The sequence below is a fragment of the Poecilia mexicana genome, unplaced genomic scaffold (genome assembly GCF_051168715.1).
Source record: "Poecilia mexicana isolate PSO_F unplaced genomic scaffold, ASM5116871v1 scaffold_16, whole genome shotgun sequence".
Taxonomy (NCBI): domain Eukaryota; kingdom Metazoa; phylum Chordata; class Actinopteri; order Cyprinodontiformes; family Poeciliidae; genus Poecilia; species Poecilia mexicana.
This window is the reverse complement of record NW_028263385.1, coordinates 7,669,784-7,690,235: the sequence shown is the minus strand read 5'-3', so window position 1 is coordinate 7,690,235 and position 20,452 is coordinate 7,669,784. Positions and strand designations below refer to the sequence as shown.

Here is a 20,452-nt window from a genome sequence, read left to right as displayed (position 1 = left end):
TCCCTGGCTAGACATTGACAACAATCTAACTTCACCACATAATAACTGTTTTCAGTGTAAGAACATGCAGGTACAGTCCTGCATGTCCCTACATGTTTTGAAAACATTTAATAAAACATATTTTGGATGGATGATACTCCAAAACAAAACCTGTTTGATGTCTAAATTATCTAGTGTTTACTATATTCTAGAATTTGTGTCTAAACCTTTTAAACCTACAAACATATTCAAGACACAGAAACACCTGAAAACAATGTAAATTTTGGTTTATATATATATTTTAATTCTTTTTGACTCCAGGTAGACGTAGAAATAGTCGGTAAGTTTCATGCATTTTCATTATACTACTGCATGGATTTTGCTATTGATTTTAAGTGTTTTTTTTTATGGTAATGTGCATTTACAAAATGTGTGTTTGTGTTTTATAGGGGTTGAAGACAATAAGAATGAAGACGGTAAAGTGACTTTTCTTAACTTTTTGTAAAAAAAAAAATTGTGTGAATTGTTATCCAACTTTCTTTGTTAAAAGAACTAACATTATCCCCTGATCTTAGATTTGACTCTTGACGACATCCGGGAGGTGTGCTTTATTATTACTATGAATAAAAATAAACTGCAATTTTTAATACAACATTAATGAAGGCATCTTGTTTTCTGTTTTTATGCCCCACATTCTTGCTTGTTAGCCTCCAAACTTTCAAAGGAGCTCCTTTCTTGATGGATATAATCTATGGACATCCCCAGTTCCATATGTTTTGGATGAAGGCTTGGGTAAATATTATTTTTCTTTTATGCAAGACAATTAGACAAACCATACTTCTGGGTAGTTGCATTTTAGTGTTTTAATTTCTCGAGAAGAACGTGGCGACAGTGGAAAAGGGCACCACTCTTTGCAGAGCAGACAAGCTGCAGGAGAACCTGGCTCAGTTTGAACAGCCATCAGTTGCAAGTTCAACTAAAGTTGCTAATGAAGGGAGGTCATATTTTTTAAAACATTTCATTGAACTATATATACTTTTTTTAAGTGGAGAACACAGCAATATTTGGCATAACTCACTGGTGCTCTGATAGGGAGTTAAATAAAGATTTAAATATCCACATTTTTAGGAGGAAACTTTTAATATGTTTCTTAGATAGAATGGCAGAATTTCCCCTTCCATTCTGTATTTGCATTCTGTCTATGTTTGCATGTGTGGCCAGCAGAAACAGTTCGTCTTTGTGAGGGTCTGTACTTTTGAATGAAGTCTTCTTCCCATTGCTATACACTCTTAACACTTAACTAAGCTGCCTTCAATTTGCTTCAGTTGTAAGGACACTTCCTGAACAATTAAGTTTCAACCCTTAAAACTATCAGGTTACACTGGGGGATTTTCATTTATTTATTTATTTATTTATTTATTTATTTATTTATTTATTTATTTATTTATTTATTTATTTATTTTCTTTGATAAATATAAATGACAGCAGCTGTTCTGGAAAGTATGAATGGTCATCATTTCCAACTGCAAGGGGAATGACAGGAAAGTGTAAACATATAACACATTATGTTAAATGATGGCAAAGACAAAGAGAATGAAGCAGATTCTAGGTGACAAACTAGGATCTGTCATATCTGAACAGTCTAGATATGACAGAGATGGTTATGTACAGATTGTATTTGCCAACATCCAAGCAGGTAGAACATTTACTTTTTTGTTTTTTTAGTCTGTTAAAATCTGTGATTAAGTTTTTCTCAGTGCAAAAATGTGTATTTTTTGTGTGATTCATTGTAACTTGACTGAACTGTGTTTAGATTTAAACAATGTAATACTGGAGGCACTGGTCCAATAGTTGTTGTTTTTTCAGTTTTGGTTTGTTTTGAATTAATATTATTGGTATTTATTTCTGAGTAATTTGTAAGAGAAATGCTATATTACATGTTATCTAAACAATAATTATGTGTGTTCTTCATTTTCTACCATTTTGAAATTCCTCTTGGAATGAAGACTTGAGAGCTAAAGGAGTCATTATGAGAGCTTTTGAACAGTTCAGAGTGAAGTCATGCATTGATTTCAAACCCTGGGATTCTGAGGACTATTACATTAACTTCCAGAAGTTAGACGGGTAATTTCTCTTCATCTTTGATTTCTTATTGTGCTTACTTTCAGATAAACTTGTTCATTTTTACTTATACATTGTAACTGAAACATGAGCCCTCTACAGTGGTGCAGCAGTTTGACCTGCCCTGTCAGATTACCTCGTGTTTTCTTGAGTGTCTTATTCACCTCTTATCAGTATGGCAGTGAAGGTCAGACATGAAAAATAACAGGTTGATCCTTTTATTATTAGTTTAAACAAAGAGTCTCTGAATTTTTGAAGTTTATTGTTATTCTGACAACAGGACTCATCTGAACAAAATGCTTGTGGTTTCATGTCTCAACAATTCCTGAACAATGCTTTTCTCCCTTTCAGATGCTGGTCATATATTGGTCGAGTATTCGCCAATGGACAGACCCTCTCTATTGGTGCAGGCTGTGACTACATTGCCACTGTTGAACATGAGATTCTTCATGCTCTTGGTTTCCACCATGAACAGTCTAGATATGACAGAGATGACTATGTACGGATTGTATTCGCCAACATCCAAGCAGGTAAAACACTTGCTTTTCTGTGGTTTTTTAGTCTGTTAAAATCTGTGATGTGTTTAATTAATTACGTTTTTCTCAGTACAATAATTTGTATTTTTTGTGTGTCATCTAAGTAAAGAGAGAAATTTCATGAACATTGGCTGTAATGAGAGCACCAAACACCATAGTATTTTTAAAGTGCAGTATGTTTTATATCACCCAGGTAGAGAGCATAATTTCAACAAGGTTGGCAGTGATAACAGCACTACACATGGAGTCCCATATGACTACATGTCAGTGATGCACTATGGCAGAAAAGCATTCACAAATGGCAGTGGTGATACAATTATCACGATCGATCCCAAATTTCAAGATGTGATTGGTCAAAGACTGGAAATGAGTCCTAGTGATGCTCTAGAGCTGAACCTCCGCTACAACTGCAGTAAGTCATAACATTGTTAAACCTGCTCTAAATTGATTAAAGTGCCATGGTCAAATTATAATTTTGATCATAACTTCTGTACTTTTTGACAAGCTGCTATGGTAATTTTTTAACAAACACACTCAACATGCAAACAAATTTTCGTTTTTAAACAATCATGAAAATGATCAGAAATATACAACTGTCTATATAGTAAATTTATTGGATGTTTAAGTTGTTTAATTGTCTTAATTAAATTAAGAACTCTTTCCCTGATGTCTTAATTTAGTGAGTTGCACCAGTGTACTCTGGTCAAACAATATCCAGTAAATAAATGAACTTTTTGGAGATGTTAATAACAATGTGTTGTCTTAGACAAAAAAATGTTGTATCATTTTGAAAAGCTTAGCCTAGACTTGCATTTATGTATTACCTAAAAATCAAAATCTTATATTCTTCCTTTTCACCATCTTAGAGTCAACTGTTGCCTTTAATTCTTACTGCGGCTTTTCGAATGGAACGATGTGCCAAATGAGCCGCTGCTCACAGGGTGGGATCGGCTGGGACGTCGTTACTCAAGTTCCTGGGGGGCCCAGTTCTGACCATACCAGTCTGCCAAGTGGAAATGGAGATAATGGTGAGATTTGCACTTATGACTATTTTTCCCTTATTCCTTTGATGAGCAATGGAAAGTGGACAAATCTGAGCCAATAATATATCATTTAACTGTTTGGTATTTTTGCTGAATTACTTTTTCAGTTGTGTAAACTGTGTAAGCTGACAATTATCTGTAACTCTGTCTAAAGTGCTGCTCATGAGCAATGGAGAGTTTTGGGGGATTTTTTAAGTCTGGCTACTGCAGTAGAAGTGACATGCCAGATCATTTTTTTTCTGTGACTCTGTGCATAAAGTGAGATAAATCTGTTTCCAGATCAGCTGTTTTTTATACCACACCTAGTTATGCATATCTTAAAATGTTACTCTGTTGCTCTTATGCCTGAATTATTAGAAAAAAAAGATATTTGTCAAAATTTTAACCCCACAGTGCTTGCAGTTTTTTGACTTGCAAGACTTTTTTAAATATACTTTTAAGAATATAACTGAGGGCAATTAATTCACCCTATATGGCTGCTAAATAGAAGTGGACTAACAAAATATCCAGGAAACCATTATCAGTAATTAAAAGCTGCCCTTCTTATTGTAGAATTTTAAGGTTTACTAAGGTTTAAGGTATGCACACACCAAAGTAGACAAATCTGACAAAAGTATCTACTGGACAAAAATATCTTGTCCAGTAGACACTTTTAGACCTTCATCATAAAAAAAATTGTTTTAGAAAGTTAGTTTCAGATGCTATTATTATTATTATTATTATTATTATTATTATTATTATTATTATTATTATTATTATTATTATTATTATTATTATTATTGTTGTTGTTGTTGTTGTTGTTGTTATTATTATTTATTATTTAAAAGTGGAACAGAGTTAGAATATTTAAAATTGTTTGTCAGTGCCATTGCAGGGGGGCGATGAATGAGGGGGAAAAAAAACTCTCAGGGAGCTGTTCAGGTTTTAACCCCATTCTGCACAGAGGCTCTTTTTAAATGTATTGATATTAGCAAAGTTTAATATTGTTACAACAAAAAAAAGAGATATATTTGAAGTAACTGTGACAGACTGGCAACCATCCATCCATCCATCCAAGTAGATGGATGGACATTACATACCAGAGCATGTAATGTCCAATGTCTGCAGTTCTACTATTTCCACAGTGGAAATGAGGCAGATGAACTTAATATCTGGAACAGAGAATTTGAAAACGATCAGGACACCACAGGAACTCTCCGCCTTATGGGACAAATTACTGGTAATAAAAAACTAGAACTTTTCACTTTTGTATGATGTAATATTAAAATTGTGTAGCATAGTAAATTAAAACCTCTCACTCCAGGTTCACCAACATCTCACTGGAAGATCCACCATGTTTCCTTGAATGCCACCAAGGACTTCCAGGTGGTGTTTGAGGTCCGGAAAGGAGCAGGAATCTCCACAGGAGGTTTCTCCATTGATGACATCAATCTCTCAGAGACAGAGTGTTCACATGTTGTCATACAGATTGATGACTTGGAGAATCTTTTAAACACAAGCAGCTCTGGAACCCAAATGTACAGCCCACGACAATTCTCCAAAGACGGCTATGCTTACCGTGTAGCTGCAAGACTTTATAAAACATATATTGGAATGTCTGTGCAGCTCTTGTCTAGTCAGAATGATGGCCAGCTGCAATATCCTTGTCTGCAAAGACATATGATTTTCCAGTTGCTGGATCAAACCCCAAACAAGCAACTGCAAATGTCGAAGCAATCTACTTTTGTTTCTAATGATAATCAAGTAGTACTTGGTAAGTTTATCATAAAATGATGGTATTTGAAAGAAAAGTTGTTGGTAAAAGAACAAATGCGTATTCTCATCTATCGTGTCATATAAACAGGTGCCTCTGTCTGGGACAATCCTAGGAAGACTAGATATGGATAATTTTATGAGAATGGAGAACTAATCTATAATGGGCTTCTCTGGGGAGACGGATATTTTTTAACATTAGACGAATTGCATTCCAGAGAGTTCCTCAAGGGAGGAAGTGTCATTTTCATGTTCAACTTTGAAGGTAGGTGAAATGTTTTAATTAAAATAGTTTTTGCAAAGTATAGATAATGTCACAAGAACTTCTGTCTCATCTTCAACATTTTTGGGGACACAAAGAATCAAGAAAACGTTTGTCTCTGATATATAATTTCTTATTTTTACCCTCACTGAAAACATGTTTGCTGTCATTCAGAGTAGCTCTTTTGAAAGGACTGAGAATCACAGTTAATGATGCAGTGCATTACGTAAATTGTGTTACATGTAAACTTCAAATTAACATTTTGCATTTTGGCTCTATGGAGTTTGTATTTGTTCTTTACAAGGTGGGAGAGCTGGAAAGTTCTATTCAACTTGCTCAGACATTGTATTTGTTTTTTCTAACTGATCGTTTTGTCCTTTGATAGATCTCACCCCACTAATCAATGGAACAACTTTACCATGTCCTCAGTTAAGACCAGCGAACATAACAAATCCTCCACCAAAACTGAATGAAAGTCCATGCTCTGCACGGTAAAACAAATTGTCAAGTAACACCTTCTAAGTTGTATTCGGTCCTCCTCAGTGTTCACCTGGTTGTTGACTACATACCTTCAAAGTTCAGTAAAATAACAGGGTGAATTTTACTAGTACTGCACTTAGCATGCATTACTTGTTTCTAAATACATACAACTTTAGTTTTTAATAAAATAAGTGCCTGATTTTTGAAAAAAAAAAAGAAAGTTTATTCATTATGAGGAAACAGATCCTCACTACATCACCATTGAAAAACATATTAGCTAAATTACAGAATTTGACATTGCATTACAATGAAATTATATTAATGACCTTAATACTTACTTAATTAAACTTAATACAGGATGAGTGAATTGATGTATATTCTCAGGATGTTTTTCTTTCTCTTGTAGCATTTTTTCCTTCTGTCCTGGCATGGTGGCCTCTCCCATCTTCACTGTCCTGCTGGTGCTGATCCTTCTGCTGTCATGATGTACATCTCCCAAATAAACCTTTTGTGTCGGCATAGGCAGCAAATTAATTAGGAATTTCTCCCAGCTATGGGAGAAATTATTCCCATAGCTGTTATAATGAACAGTTATAAAACTGTTCATTATAACTGGCCACTTTGCCTACATAAGTGTAAGTTGATATCTTGTCCTAAAAGTTGTGAACTCTTTTGTGCAACAAATTGGGAAGCTGTGTATTACTTTAAGAAATTAGCTTATTTTTTTTCTTAAAGTCTCAAATGTTTTCAAGTTATGTCTGAACTTGTAGCTTCTATTCAACAATATTTGGTGACGGGATTTTATTTTTATTAAACATGTACCTGCAGATTACTGAAGATTGCTGTAAAACCTGTTTGAAGTATGATTTTGTTTTTATAACTAATACACTTATTCAGGGCTCTTGAATTTTTAATCAAACCCATATTATTCTGTTGGAAGATTCTTTTTTTGCACAAATATATAAGCACATGTGACTTAATGCTACAGGACATTTTAATTAGATATGCGTGATCTTTTGCTTTGTAAAAACTGAACAAGTGAATTAAATTAATAAAAATCCACATTAGTTGTATGTCGTATCTTTTTATCAAACCCATTTGAGATTTTATTTTCACTACACACACAAAAAAAAATCTATTAACTTCTTCACCAGATGCAGCCACTGTCTTTGAGATTATGTATTATTTCAATAATAGCACATTTTCCTTTGAGTTTTTGGTAGATTTAACCAGACTTGGAAGTCATTTGAAAGAAAAATCCTCATTGGTCCAGATATATGGACAAAAGTGAATTTGTGGTCATATGAACATAACCAACACAGGTCATCTTCTTTGAACACTTCATGCCTTGTCTATTCACTGGTGTTAGAGGAATATCCACTTTTTATCTAATATCTTTCTACAGGTATTAGTGACTTTCTTTTTTATTGCTAAACTTTATTTACAATGCTGTCTGTTTCTTTGTATTCTTGTCCTCATTGATACTTTTGTGCAGTGAGTTAATTTGATTTTATTTGAAGAATACAAAAAAGAAAATATCAGTAACCCACTAAAACAACTTAATTTTATTCATAGTTCATCACATTCTCTATAACCAGAGTCAGATGTGAATGTAAGAATGTACAAAGTATTAGTTTAAGTTTGTGCACATGGAGTATATGCAGCCAGTTCAATAAAACTCTATAGTTTCCCTTTAATACCTTTGATATGGATGTGCAATTCAAAAAGGAAAATCTGCCATGTTAACAGCAGTACACTTTGGCACTGTATGTAGGGTTACTTGCTTTGCAGATCATAGTACAAATCTTTGAATTTGCACTCCAAATCTAAATAGAAACAGTTTCATTGTATCATTTAACAGTTTAGTAAGATTTATAACTCAATTACCTTACTAAGAATAGAATTTCTGTGCAAAACAAAAACAGATTGAGAACGCAATGTAAATGCCAGCAAGTATTGCAAATAATTAATAAATGAAGAATATTGGGAAAATATATAACAGTTTAGCTTTGCTAAAATTGTAAGCTTTAGCAAAAAAAGAAAAGATCAAAGCCTAATTCAAATATTAATACAGGGTCCCATTACATCTGACAAAATAAATGCCAACAGACACTGGTTTGTATATTAATAATTTGCTTTGTGTGCAATGATATTAAATAAATATGATGAATTTCACACAAAATGTAAAATAAATTGCTTTATTGTACATAGGCTATCAGGTCTATTCTGATTTTAGATACAGCTGTAAAAATATTTTTCCTTGAACATTCTGCAATGATCAGAACACAAGCTGCAGCAACATCCACAATCCTGTGCAAAAGTCTTGAAACATTTCTTATTTCTTTATAATTTCCTTTTAAAGAAGTCAGATTCTTGTGATCTTTATCAACATCTCTCCAGTCTTCCTGAAGGTTTTTCTTTCAACCATCAATGGTTTTTTAACTTCTTTCCAAAAGAAAACTACAGAAAGACCGGAAGACTGTGGAATATGACCATTTGATAAGATTACAAGAAAGTCTAGAAGAAAAATATAGAAAAACTTTAGAAAGGAAGTGGGATTCATCCAAAAAAAATATTTACAACAATGTCTCCCTGCATAATAGGAAAAGCCTAAAGTGGAAAAAGTGGTAAAGACTGTCTCTGAGGAGTAACATGGCTGTTAAACACTGATGAATAACAAGATGTCCAAGAGGTTTTTTTATTTTCTTGACTCAACCGGTGTATCTTGCACATAGCTGATTTGAGTCCCGTCCTCTTGTACTTCACTGCCTGCTTCTCTGTCCTACAGGACCGTTTGCGTGGAGTCAGTGGTGCTGTTTGTGTTGGGTTTCTGCTCAGTATTCACCGAACTCACTGCCGCCTGTTCCACTCTGCTGGTGTTTTCACCGTTCATCGCTGGTTGGCGATCTGGTTGGGCGGCAGTGGTCGGTGGGGGTGAAACCACCAGCCTCTCAATGGGCTCATTGGCTGTTCTGTCTGTCACAATGAGGTAATTCGGCTCAGGCTGGAGAGCGCTGGAGCGGCGCTGCAGTGCATGCTGGGTACATGAGAAAGAGCGCTGCCGGGGGGCTGGCTGGGGAGAGAGGAAGTGAGGTGTAGTGGCTCGGGGGTTTTCGTGATGCCGGTCACGATCCTCGTCTTCTGATGTCACCTCCTGTAAGGTACTGATTGGCCGAGGGGAACGACCCATGACTCTTGGAGGAACGAGCGCCGTGGCTGATTGGTTGAGCTGGGGTCTCCAGTTCTGGGGCGGTGGGTACTGCATTCGACCCATTGACCAATCACTGGCAATGAAGAAAAGTCACGAAAACATGATCAAACTGATGAAGGCATCAAAGAATTATGGTGAACAACTTAAATTAAGAAAAACAGAATGCTTAATTTATCTCCATTGTATGACTGAAAGCATATCGAAATATAAGGGTTACATATCAATCGATATTGATAATTTTTGATTTGTTTTTTGTTTTTCCTCTCGAGCTGTTGTAATAATTCTCTCCTTTCACTCCACCTCATTATTTTCATTCTGAAGCAGCTATGAGGCGCCGAAACACGAAACTGCTGCTGCGCAAGTTACTCAACAGGTTGTTGCTAGGTAACCAAAGAGAGAGTGAGTTAGTCAATGCAACCAACCTGAACCTTGCTTTGCTGACCATTAGTGATCATTTGTAAATTGTTTGGTTAGTCTATCAAAATAATGATGTGTGTTTGAGTTAAATTTCTGAAAGCTTACTTCTGAGGTGGTGAGGTCATGTCTCGATGGGCTATCATCCCAGAGAATGAGGCACTTCTTCCAGGGAGACCCTGAGAACTGACCCACGGCGAGTACATTAGAGCACGCTCCTCCCACATCACATCGTTGGCAGTGTTAACAGGAACAGGTCCTCTCTGGATCTGGTGGGCCAGCAAGAGCTCCAGGACCTGATGGTGCATGGCCTCTCTGGCCACATCGATTGGACGACGGCCCCTCCGGTCATGCAGCTCCAGGTTGGCTCCATGAAGCAGGAGAAGCCTGGAAGTGTCATAACAGCCATGGAGGGAGGAGAGGAAGAGCGCTGTCTCACCCTAACAGAAAAAAATATATATAATTATACAAGCAACAGTACTCAAAATCATTTATTACATATAATCTTTTGATGATAAAACTCTAAACTGATACAGGGCCTTTCAAAAACATTTATACCCCTTCAACTTTCAGGCATTCTAACAACTTACAGCCACAAACCAAAGCAAACTGGTTGCACTGAATGTTACTTAGGGGTAGCTAACTAAAGTGGGATATAATTAAAATCAATATTGAAACACATTTTCAAAAGAATTTACACAAAATGCTCAAATGTTTGTCCCATTCCTCATTTGTCCTCTACTTTGCATTGGTGTGAAACAAATCCCCACAAAAATATATTAAAGTTTGCAGCTATCACATAAAAAATGTGCAAAGGTTTAACAGGTGGGAATTATTTCCAGGACAATCTCTGGATAATAAAGCTTAGTCACGCACCTTGTTGTCTTGTAGGTCCACAGCGGCTCCATAACGAATGAGGGTCCTTGCTAGGGAGAGGTGATTTACTGAGCATGCCCAGTGTAGGGCTGATCTCCCTGAGAGACAAGTGTGAGTGGAGGGGAGGTGAGGGAGTAAGTCAGCCAGTGAACAACCATTACACAACAGAGTTAAGCCCAGATGGTAAGGAGATGGGGGATGAAGAGGGAGGACACCTCTAATTAGGGGAGGAAGGGGGCGATGAGACAGGACAGAGGGTTGAAGACAAAGAAAAGGACAGAAGGGCTGAAGCAAGGAGAAAGATGAACCACAAAGCTAATATGTCCATCAACACAAGAATATTAACTTTGCTCTGAGTCAGAAGAAGAGAGTAGGGGAGCTGGAGAAGGACAGGTAGGAGGGACAGAGGGGACACAAAAAGAGGATGTGAGAGAGACGGGGTAAGTCACAAGTTACTCGACCCCCTCAGTGTCAGAAAAAGATGATTGTGAATAAACTCTCTAAATGAGGACTGGGGGCTGAGGTACATTATCAAGTCCCAGACTAACTAGTGATGTCGTCACAGGAAGCATTACCAGTATGATCTGTGTTGTTCACTGGAACTCCAGCTTGCAACAGCTCCAGAACCACTCTGTCCAGCCCGCTGCGCACAGCTCGGATCAGAACCACAGACCCATCTGGACCACACCACTCTGCTGACTGCCAACAGAACATTACTAGGATAAACGTTTGACTTTACCCACAAAACACATTTGGTTTGTAGCTTAACTACTTGTAATGACTGACCTGCTGAGGGGGACTGAGCAAAGGAGGAGGCATGGCATTCCTTTCCCATCCTCTAGGTGGAGCTGTTTAAAAGAAAGTTCAGAATGAGTGATTCCAAATTCAAATGGCAAAAGTAAAAGGCATGTGAATCTTAAAAACAACATTTTCTCTTATTTAAATAGCTTTATGCAAGCTTTATGATTACTGTAGGGACTGTGTGTGTACTACATTTTGCAAAGAAGTGTTTACATTTTATATATTTATAAATTTACAGTCAGTGATGAGAAATTATACTGTTATACTCATTCAGGGCATAAACTTTGGGCTAAATTCATCCTCAAGTGTAAAAAAATTACACAACACATATATTCTAATTTAAAATCAAGAATGAAGCAAAAGTGGAAAACATTTAGGACAGTTTTGAATCCTTCTGGCAAATTCGCTACTAGATCAGAGGAAGGGGTGATTGTGTTATTGTCAGTTCTACGAAATGACAAAAAACAAAAACATGACAATAACTTCACTCTAGGTGCTGTAGATTTTAGCTATCATGTTGAATCTTAAAGTTATTGTCAAGACAGTTAGCAAAGCATTCCAGGAGAAGTTGTGTTCTTTCTAAAACAAATATGACAGATTACGTTGTATTGGCCTGCGGGTTTGACCGGCACCAGGCCGAAAGTGTCTCTGGTCCGCGGTCCTGTGGTCACAGATAGAGGGGTCCTCGTGTCGCCTGGAGCATCTTATGTTGATGTCCTCCATTGAGCTTTGGGTAAAATCTGTGTCACTTCCTGGCTCTTGGTCCCTTTTCAAAGGCCTGTAAGCCAAGATAGTATGAAATCATGTTTCCAATAAATTCTGTTACAATTTGTTTGTTAGTTTTCCTTTTTCCCCATCTTTTATCCGGAAGTGTCCAGGGAGCTCTGCAGCACATGTACAGTAGATTCCTGGGTTGTTATGTTGATTTTGGGAAACATAAACATCTAACAACTATAGGGACAAATTACCATAAGAGTAAATACAATGATCTTAATCTTTCTTTAGAAGACATTTTTAAATATTGGTGTGCATTCGAAAGCTCTTTAATCATATCTTGAGCTCTTCTGTTTGCCTTGATTATTGACTATTTGTCTAAATGCTCTTTGAGATCAGTACTGTAGTTTTTAATTGAACTGATCCCAAGAAAATAAAAGGTACAATTATGGCTCCATTGAAAATTTTTTTATAGTACGTTAAATGACACTTGTCTTAAATCTAGATTTTTCATTAAAATAAAGCTTTTCTTTCTTTCCAATCCATCCATCCAATTCAATAATATTAACTACAAGAATTTGTCAACTTTGTTGTTATGTTCACTGTTTTGCTGTTCTTATTTTGTGCTAAACAATGCCATCTAGTGGTCATTCTTATTATCAAAAAGCAGTAGAAGTAGAATAGTTGCAGCCACATTGCAGTTCCTCAGCTCTGCTTATGTTGTTTTCTTGTCTGCTAAAGCATCATCTGTAAGTATAATAAGTTGAATTAATTATATATGAGAATAGTTATCGCAGACATCTTCATTTGTAGAGAAATTATGTATTTTTCTGGTAGTAGTAAACTCGGCTTGTTGCTAAGCTAACTCAGACCTCTAGTCTGTGTATAAAAATGGTGTGTGCAGTGATTTTGACGTTTTTACTGCACCAATGATACTTATATGTATTCCTTTGTTTATCCTGTTACAGTTTCACAAAAAATTGATGTCAGTAAATTCTCCAAGATGTCAACCCTGAGTCTGTGGAGTTTCTGCATTCATTCTGTTTAGCTGTTTGGATAGCTAGTATCATTTGGCTGGTGAGGCCTATGCACTTGTGGTTGACAATTATTAATAATTGTCATATGGCTCTATTAAACAGAGGGCTAACAGGATAAAATTATACAAAATAATAAAGCAACACAAGCAAGTTGATTTATTTATATATATGACCATATCCTAATTCCACCTTAAACAATTAATCTTAATGTGGAAGAGCATTGACTGTTCTCTTGGCTACTCCAGATGATGGAGCTCCTCCAGCGGACACTAACTTTAGCTCAACAAAACACATCTATAGGAGAATCAAACTTCATTGACTCCTACTGAAACTCTGAGGATGAACAGTCAATCTCAGCATTCTTTGTTGCATTACAAAGAAACCATCTGAGAGAAATTGAGATATATCAGTTAAGACGCCTTTAAGTTAATTCCACATATCTAGTATCCCAAATAAACCATGCAATGAGCAGTGTACGTACTCTCTAAGTCACATCTTAGTGCTTTGCTGTATTTCTTAAAATTTTGTAAAACTCTGAATTTAATGTGAAATAAATATACATTTAGAACACCATTTCTAAATGTGTTCTAAAATGAGAAGCTTTGACAATCAAAAATAAAATTTAGCCACGATCATAAGAAAGCAGAGGACAAATGTTTTAGCTACACAGCTTTTTCAGACCACTTCACAATCTTTAGGAGCAGCAACACTTACCGCATTCGTATGGCATCCTCCCCTAATGGTTCCCTCCTCCTCTTTTTCTCTGCTTCCTTGTATTTCTTTTTCTTCCGAAGGCTAATTTTGTCTTTCTCTTTGTTATATCGAACTCGTTGCTCTTGGTGTGGTGTGTGTTGCATCCAGGCCTTGGATTTGCTGCTGTCATCATCGTTAGCAACTTTAGACCGATGTCTCACCCTAACACTGCCGTTGTTCTCTGATCGCTGCAATCTCATCTTCCTCATCACCAGAAAGACCACCAGAGGAATCAAAATCAGAAGTCCAACTGCAATGGCAGCCACAGCCCAAATCCAGGCAGGGGTTTGCTCTTTGAATGAAATAATGGAAACATTAAGATATACAAGTAGATAAAAGTAGCATCGGTTATGTAAGATAATTTTACCTCTGATGAAAGGAGCATTTAAACTAAAAAATCTGTTTAATAATTTAAGCTTAATTTATTTCTACAATTTATTTATACCTCTACTTTATGAAGACATTGAAAATCATCTTTGTGTGCTGATACCTTTTTTATTTGATCGTGAATACAATTCAAAGAAACTCACACCCCAGTCTGCACACCAGGAAACCAAAGCTGTTTTACATTGTTTTGATTGGCTACATTTGGAATATGGAAGTGTGTGTGAGCGTGTGTGTAGGTGACGGGAAACAAGAGCCTACCTTCAACTTCCACTTGCTCCTCTCTGCTTCCTATTTCCTCTTGGACACCTCTGACGCCGATAATGACTTGCAGCTCCTGCAGCATTGGGAACGTCGAAGGCTTTGACATTATCACTGCATGTAGGAAACTGCCGGCTTCGGTAGCGTACGGGAAACAGGTAGAAGGTGACCTGGAGCAAGGCCTGTTGTCGACTTGTAGGAACAGGAGGGAACTACAGAGGAGACAGGAGAAATTTGGTACTAAAGAGCAGGTACCTCTTAAATGTTATACCTTTCCTGCACTTAATCCCCAAGGTGTTGTGTTTGCCACCCTCAGTTTTACATGTTTGCTCAGTTTAGGTTGTCTTGATAAATGATTGATGTAGTCCACCTCACTCCACTAGGAGTGACCCACAGTCGTGTACTTCATTTGATTAGTGATATTAAAGTATTTCTCATATAGCTGTGGACCAACTTCGCTTGTTGTATTTTGAAGTCAATACAACTAATCTTTTTGGTTGAATTGGATTAAGTATTTAACCCTACCATACTCTAATTAATTAATAATTATCCAGGTTTCTGCACATTTTTAAGTTAACCAAGGTAGCAATACAATTGAATTTAAGCCTAATTACTTTGAAGATGCAATAGCTTTGGACACAAATCTCTTGCTGCTGCTGCAAATTTGAACCAAATTATCTTAAATATTTAACTAACAGTTACTTCTTAATTTAGCTTTTCTTGTCGTTTCTGCTTGTTGGGCTTTTAAATTATACAGAGATATTTGTTGATTGCACCATGAAAAAGCTTAAGGTTGCCCTACTTGGATTAATGGAGGTCTTCAAGGCAGTCCAGTTACATTTTATGTGTTATTATATAGGAACTGAAACCATTTTCTTATGTATATAAAATGTTTTAGGCAGAGTCTTGCCCAAATGCTTAATTTTTAATGCATAATCTATCATCTAACATATATCACTTACTGTTTCATTAAGCTTACTTTACATAACTAACTTTGTCTTTAATATTATTACTGCTAAAATAAGAAAATGGTGTGGTCTCATATCCCACACGTATTACCTACCCATTAGAGTCTGTTGGTGAAGAGTGAGCCAGCATGTCAGCAAACTTCTGAGGGTAAATATCAAACAAGTTCAAGTTTGCTGCAAGGGAAATGTTTCCCCTCAGTTTGAGGGGTGACTGCAGGATGACGCTGAGTGTCCAGAGTAGAGGAGTGACAGCGAGGGAGAGATTTTGCTTTGGGATTTTGGTGTGAAGAAGCAGGGTGCCTTTGGCCCAGAGAGGGCTCTGCTCTCTGAAGCAGTCACTTCCATCCCATCCACAGGCAGCGTTGTTGCAGCCCTGGTCACAGCGATTGCTGGCATAATAAGCTCGACAATACTGAGTGTGTCCCGGACTGAGAGATGTGATGAATTGGGAACAAATGGGTGAGAAGAAAAGACAAATTAGTGACAGAAATAATAGCATCATAATAATAAAGTGTTTAAGCACACCCTCTAATTTTACAAATATCTGTACCAGGTCGTATGTAAAATAAATCCTCCAGGTAAGGTTTTTTCATCATCTGCTGATATATAACATTAATAATAGAAGAGGGGGTGCTTATTTTGCACCACTAAAATCCACCCTATTAAGCTAAAAGGGTTTCCATAATTTACAGTTCAAAAAGTTAATTTAGTCACAAAGGTTTTTTTACTTGCAGTGACCCCGATTCTTCAGGCAGTCAAATCCGTCTCGAAGGCAACGTGACTCCATGCATTCTCGGTTACATGTCCCATCTCCAAACTTCTCCTTGCAATTGTTCTCGCGACACTGGTCCCATGGATCACTGGACCCAGCTGCTGAAACAGTTACTGGTTAGGATGAATGATAAAGCTGACACAAACAGCAAGAGGGTTGTTGAAATAAACCTCTCGTACATCAGTTTACTCAGTTTCCAAAAAAGACAAACTGGTTTTATGTTGTATTTAATTGCATCCTGCAGCTAATTTCTTTAACAGAAGGATACAACCGTGCAGCAGACTGATCTATCTGAAAACAACATACATGTACACTAGCAGGGCGTAATATTATGACTGCCCTCCTTTCAGTTGATGATCTTTTTGCTATTAAAATAATCGTGTCCTTTTGAGGCGTGGATTTTTTTAGACCCCTGATTGTGTGTTGTGGTATCTGACACCAAAATGTTAGCAGCAGTCAAGTGGCGGTCCTTTATGAATCAATGCACAGATTCTTGATTGGCTTGATATATGAGGAATTTGCAGGCCAAATCAACACCTCTTGGTTGTTCCCTCATTCCTGAACAATTTTTACTCTATGGCTGTGAGCATTATCCTGCTGGAAGAGGTCAAAGACACTAGAATATGCGTATACCCTGTAACAGAAGGTTTACATGGTGTGCAACAATGATTAAAAATGTGGTATTTATTAAGCTAGAATCTATATGGATTCCAAGTAGAACATTGATAAAACATCACACTGCCTCCACTGGCTTGCCATCTTCTAAGTGAACACCACACATTCACTTGGATGCAATTCCAAAACATGATCTATCAGACCAGAACATGACCCAGTAGTGAGTTCATGTGTCCAAATGTTGTTTTTGGGAGTGAACAGGGGTCAGCATGCACTCTGAGAGACCCACAACTATACAGACCAAAGGGCTACACCATTTCTGACAACGGTTCACCATGGTTGCTTCCCCGGATTGATTTTGATAGACGTTAATCACTACAAACCAGAAACACACCACAATCACATGAGATTTGGATATTGTCTAACCAAAGTGTCTAACAGGCATAATTTGGCCTTGGCAAACTCTCTCAAATCCTTAGTTTGGTACATTTTTTTAAATCATTTTCCTGATCATTTTAAGGGCAAAGAGGTCATGATGTTATGCCCATTTAGTGCATTTCTGAATTAATAACCTGGGGAGAACAATACCCCCACATTCACACCTAACTGTGCAAATATAAATTAACCCAGACAACTGGGGCGGGGTTAATGTATTTGTGTATATAACCTTCGCTTTTCAAACCAAAGTGTTTTTATCAGATGGCTGGTTCTCCCATGCATTCAACTACTTATTGTTTCAAGCCATCAGCAGCTATTCACCACAATGCAGGTCAAGCCACGCAAGGTGGGTCGCAATACAGTCAGCTAAAGGGGACAGGAAATGGGCCCGACATAAACAGGAAGTTTCCAGAAGGAGCGAATAGCCAAAGGAAACGGAGTGGGCTGGGAACTTGATAAAGGTTGAAGGTTGTCACCAAGGCAATGTGGAATGTGATGGAGTTGGACAATGGGCTTGGCAGGTGTTAGCAAGACCATAAAGGGAAAAGAGCCCGTTGACAATAGAGCTGAAATTAGATGACTACTTCACTATGATTCATTTGACCAGTAAAATGTCTATCAGTGATACAAAAAGAATTAAATACCAGCCCTCATTTTTATGTAAATACACATTTAAAGAATCTCAGAAAACCTGTTACAGATTGCAAAGCCAAAATATTCACTTAAACTTTAGCAGAACAGTAATAGCAGTTAAAATGAGAATCAGTTTTTTACACAGTAAATGCAAATTTTCTTAGACTTTTATTTGATGACCTCCAGCCATGTGAACAGGAAAACAGAGAGCTGGCACATTAAAATGTGATTTTATGAAATATTTAGCCAAACTCACCTTGAGACGTGCAACTCAATCCCAACAGGACAAACATCCTGAGACTCAGCATGTTCACGTCACGTTCTTCTGTAAACCTGCGTTTGAAAGATCTTCTAATCTATCCCTGATCCATCACATCAAGAACATCTTGAGGTCTTGCTGCTCGCACTAAGCGAAGTCACCAAATGTCATCACTGCTACATCAGCCACCCTGCTCACTCTATTCGCTCACTCCTTTTTTTTTTCAGAGGCCCTGCGGATATCTGGACAACTTCCTGCCACTGTGTGCAGAAGAATAGGAAGGGCGCTAACCCCTGTGTGCCTCTGTGTGTGTTTTTGCAGTAATGTGACTGGAGAACTGCTAGGAGGGCTATTTCTTCATGTCGTGAGGACGCAGCGTGGTTTGAGTTTGATTTTTGAATCTAAACACACACACGCATATCCAGAAATAATGACCATGCCCTTTCTGTAAGATAAATCAGTAAATGTTGTCACATATACCACAAATGTCTGATCTCATTTTGATTCTTGAAAAAAAATTAAATGACTATGGAATGAAGAAAAATGTCAACCTTTTTTCCAGTCTTTCCAGTGTTATCTAAAATTTTGAATTATTTGGATTTATTTAATTTCAACAACAAATGGTTGATTACAGCCGGACTCTTAGAGCACATTGCGAATGTTTTGTGATCCCTTTCACATTTAGTTGCATTACAGCCACAAGCATAGTGTATCCTGTTTGTATTTTATATGACACACTGCTACAAAGTAAAAGGAAATTCAGACATATTTTTTTCATTTATTTTTAAATCTTATTCTGACAAGTGTGGAGTGCCTGTATGTATTCAACCCTTCTGAGTTGATGGAACCAGCTTTCAATACATGTTTTATAATCAAAGAAAGTCACACTTCTTTGTGTTATATTTTGAAAAAAATAGCTTTATTTTTCCGTCATGGACAAAGGCGCCAACCCCCCTGCAACCCTGCAGCTATGTAAGATGGGCTATTGGAGGACCTGTACATTTCTGGTCCAAAGACACAAAACAACAGAGAAACCGGCTCCCTGGTTTTTTTTTCAGTCAAGCTTTAGTTTTTGATTAAGCTCACAGTGTGAATTATCTGTATTCTGCACAGTCTTCTATTTTTCCTTGTTAATGTGTTTTTATGAATTACTGCACCATCCACATTTATTGACACCCCAAGAAAAATGCAGTTTTAAAGCCTCAAAATAGATCAACCATTTAATGCTCTAGTTGTTGAATCTCACCTTGAATGCTTTTTGAAAATACAATCTTTAATTTAAGTACATTGGTTCAGTGACAAAAAAGGACAAATTATTTTTGTTGGTTTTTTTTTTATTTTCAATAGAACCAGTAATGTAGACTCTTATTTGAAACTGTAAAATTTGTCATTGAGGCATTTTTTTTTTAATTTATACTTGATCAGAGTCTGTTAAGCAACAGAGCTTTGGTTCTATCGCACAAATTCAGGTGTAGTTCTTCTAAGGTTTGCATTTGATTTCTCCTGAAATGTATGATTAATGTATGAAGATCCAAACAGGGCTAGCTCATTCATTTCTCCGAAATCTCCTATTTTGTTAATTTTTCTTTAATCTTTTTTTTTTCAGCTTTTGTATTTCTTTACAAATTCTTAAATCCAAAACATTTTATTGGGGTTGCATGTTGCTGCAGTTGGCCATACTGTTACCTTACAGCGAGAAGGTCTTGGGTTCAAATCCCAACCTGGGGTCTTTCAGGATGAAGTCTGGATTTTCTTCACATCCATACTTTTTCTCCCAGTATTCTGGCTTTCTCCTGCAACCCAAAAACAAGCTAGTTGACATCTCTGAACCATAACTTATTTATTTATTTTTATTTACTCTGTTTTGAACATGATAGAAGTATACAATCACACAAGAAATGCAAAAGATACATATTTTTGTACTAAAATAATCTTAACATGTTCGCGTGTTAAGATTATTTAACAGTTGGAAGAAGTAAGGAACTTATGAACTCCCTTCCCTCGGTGTTTAATAAAGAATTCCAGTTGTAAAATAGTACAATGTCCCTTTTCTGTTATTTTTCCAACAAACAGCACGTCAAACCCAAACACAACGGATGGGGTGATTTATAGGTAATGAGAAAAGGAGCTTAAAATAGTACTA

At 36.8% G+C, this 20,452-nt stretch overlaps 1 protein-coding gene and 1 pseudogene across 3 annotated transcripts; one reads left to right on the top strand and one right to left on the bottom strand.

Moving 5' to 3' along the window:
- Window positions 1-1,554: 1,554 nt before the first annotated feature.
- Window positions 1,555-7,235, top strand: LOC148154967 (meprin A subunit beta-like; annotated as a pseudogene). Its single transcript, XR_015765621.1, has 10 exons — window positions 1,555-1,675; window positions 1,986-2,103; window positions 2,452-2,630; window positions 2,830-3,048; window positions 3,503-3,719; window positions 4,762-4,898; window positions 4,983-5,432; window positions 5,523-5,696; window positions 6,079-6,184; window positions 6,580-7,235. The product of XR_015765621.1 is annotated as a meprin A subunit beta-like (transcript).
- A 1,122-nt stretch (window positions 7,236-8,357) lies between these two features.
- notchl (notch receptor, like) lies at window positions 8,358-20,178 on the bottom strand. Of its 2 annotated transcripts, none has more exons than XM_088014098.1 (11): window positions 19,996-20,178; window positions 16,321-16,462; window positions 15,688-16,020; window positions 14,625-14,836; window positions 13,941-14,271; window positions 12,078-12,253; window positions 11,461-11,522; window positions 11,250-11,373; window positions 10,675-10,772; window positions 9,907-10,238; window positions 8,358-9,457 (listed from the first exon to the last, which is right to left on the bottom strand). In XM_088014098.1, exons 2-11 carry the CDS (start codon window positions 16,377-16,379, stop codon window positions 8,956-8,958), a joined length of 2,229 nt encoding a protein of 742 aa, XP_087870224.1. In that variant the 5' UTR covers window positions 16,380-16,462; window positions 19,996-20,178; the 3' UTR covers window positions 8,358-8,955. The 2 variants fall into 2 exon arrangements, with proteins under 2 accessions (XP_087870224.1, XP_014822487.2); XM_014967001.2 differs by lacking the exon at window positions 19,996-20,178 and adding an exon at window positions 18,307-18,663.
- Between the last annotated feature and the right edge of the window lie 274 nt (window positions 20,179-20,452).

What these genes read in the sequence shown, in the direction of transcription:
- notchl (XM_014967001.2), bottom strand. Translation starts at nt 18,358, where the DNA reads ATGCTGAGTCTCAGGATGTTTGTCCTGTTGGGATTGAGTTGCACGTCT. An exon ending in GGAGCAAGTGGAAGTTGAAG is followed by an intron (nt 14,272 to 14,624) that starts GTAGGCTCTTGT and finishes TTTCATTCAAAG; the next exon opens with AGCAAACCCCTGCCTGGATT. An exon ending in GAGGATGCCATACGAATGCG is followed by an intron (nt 12,254 to 13,940) that starts GTAAGTGTTGCT and finishes CTTGGCTTACAG; the next exon opens with GCCTTTGAAAAGGGACCAAG.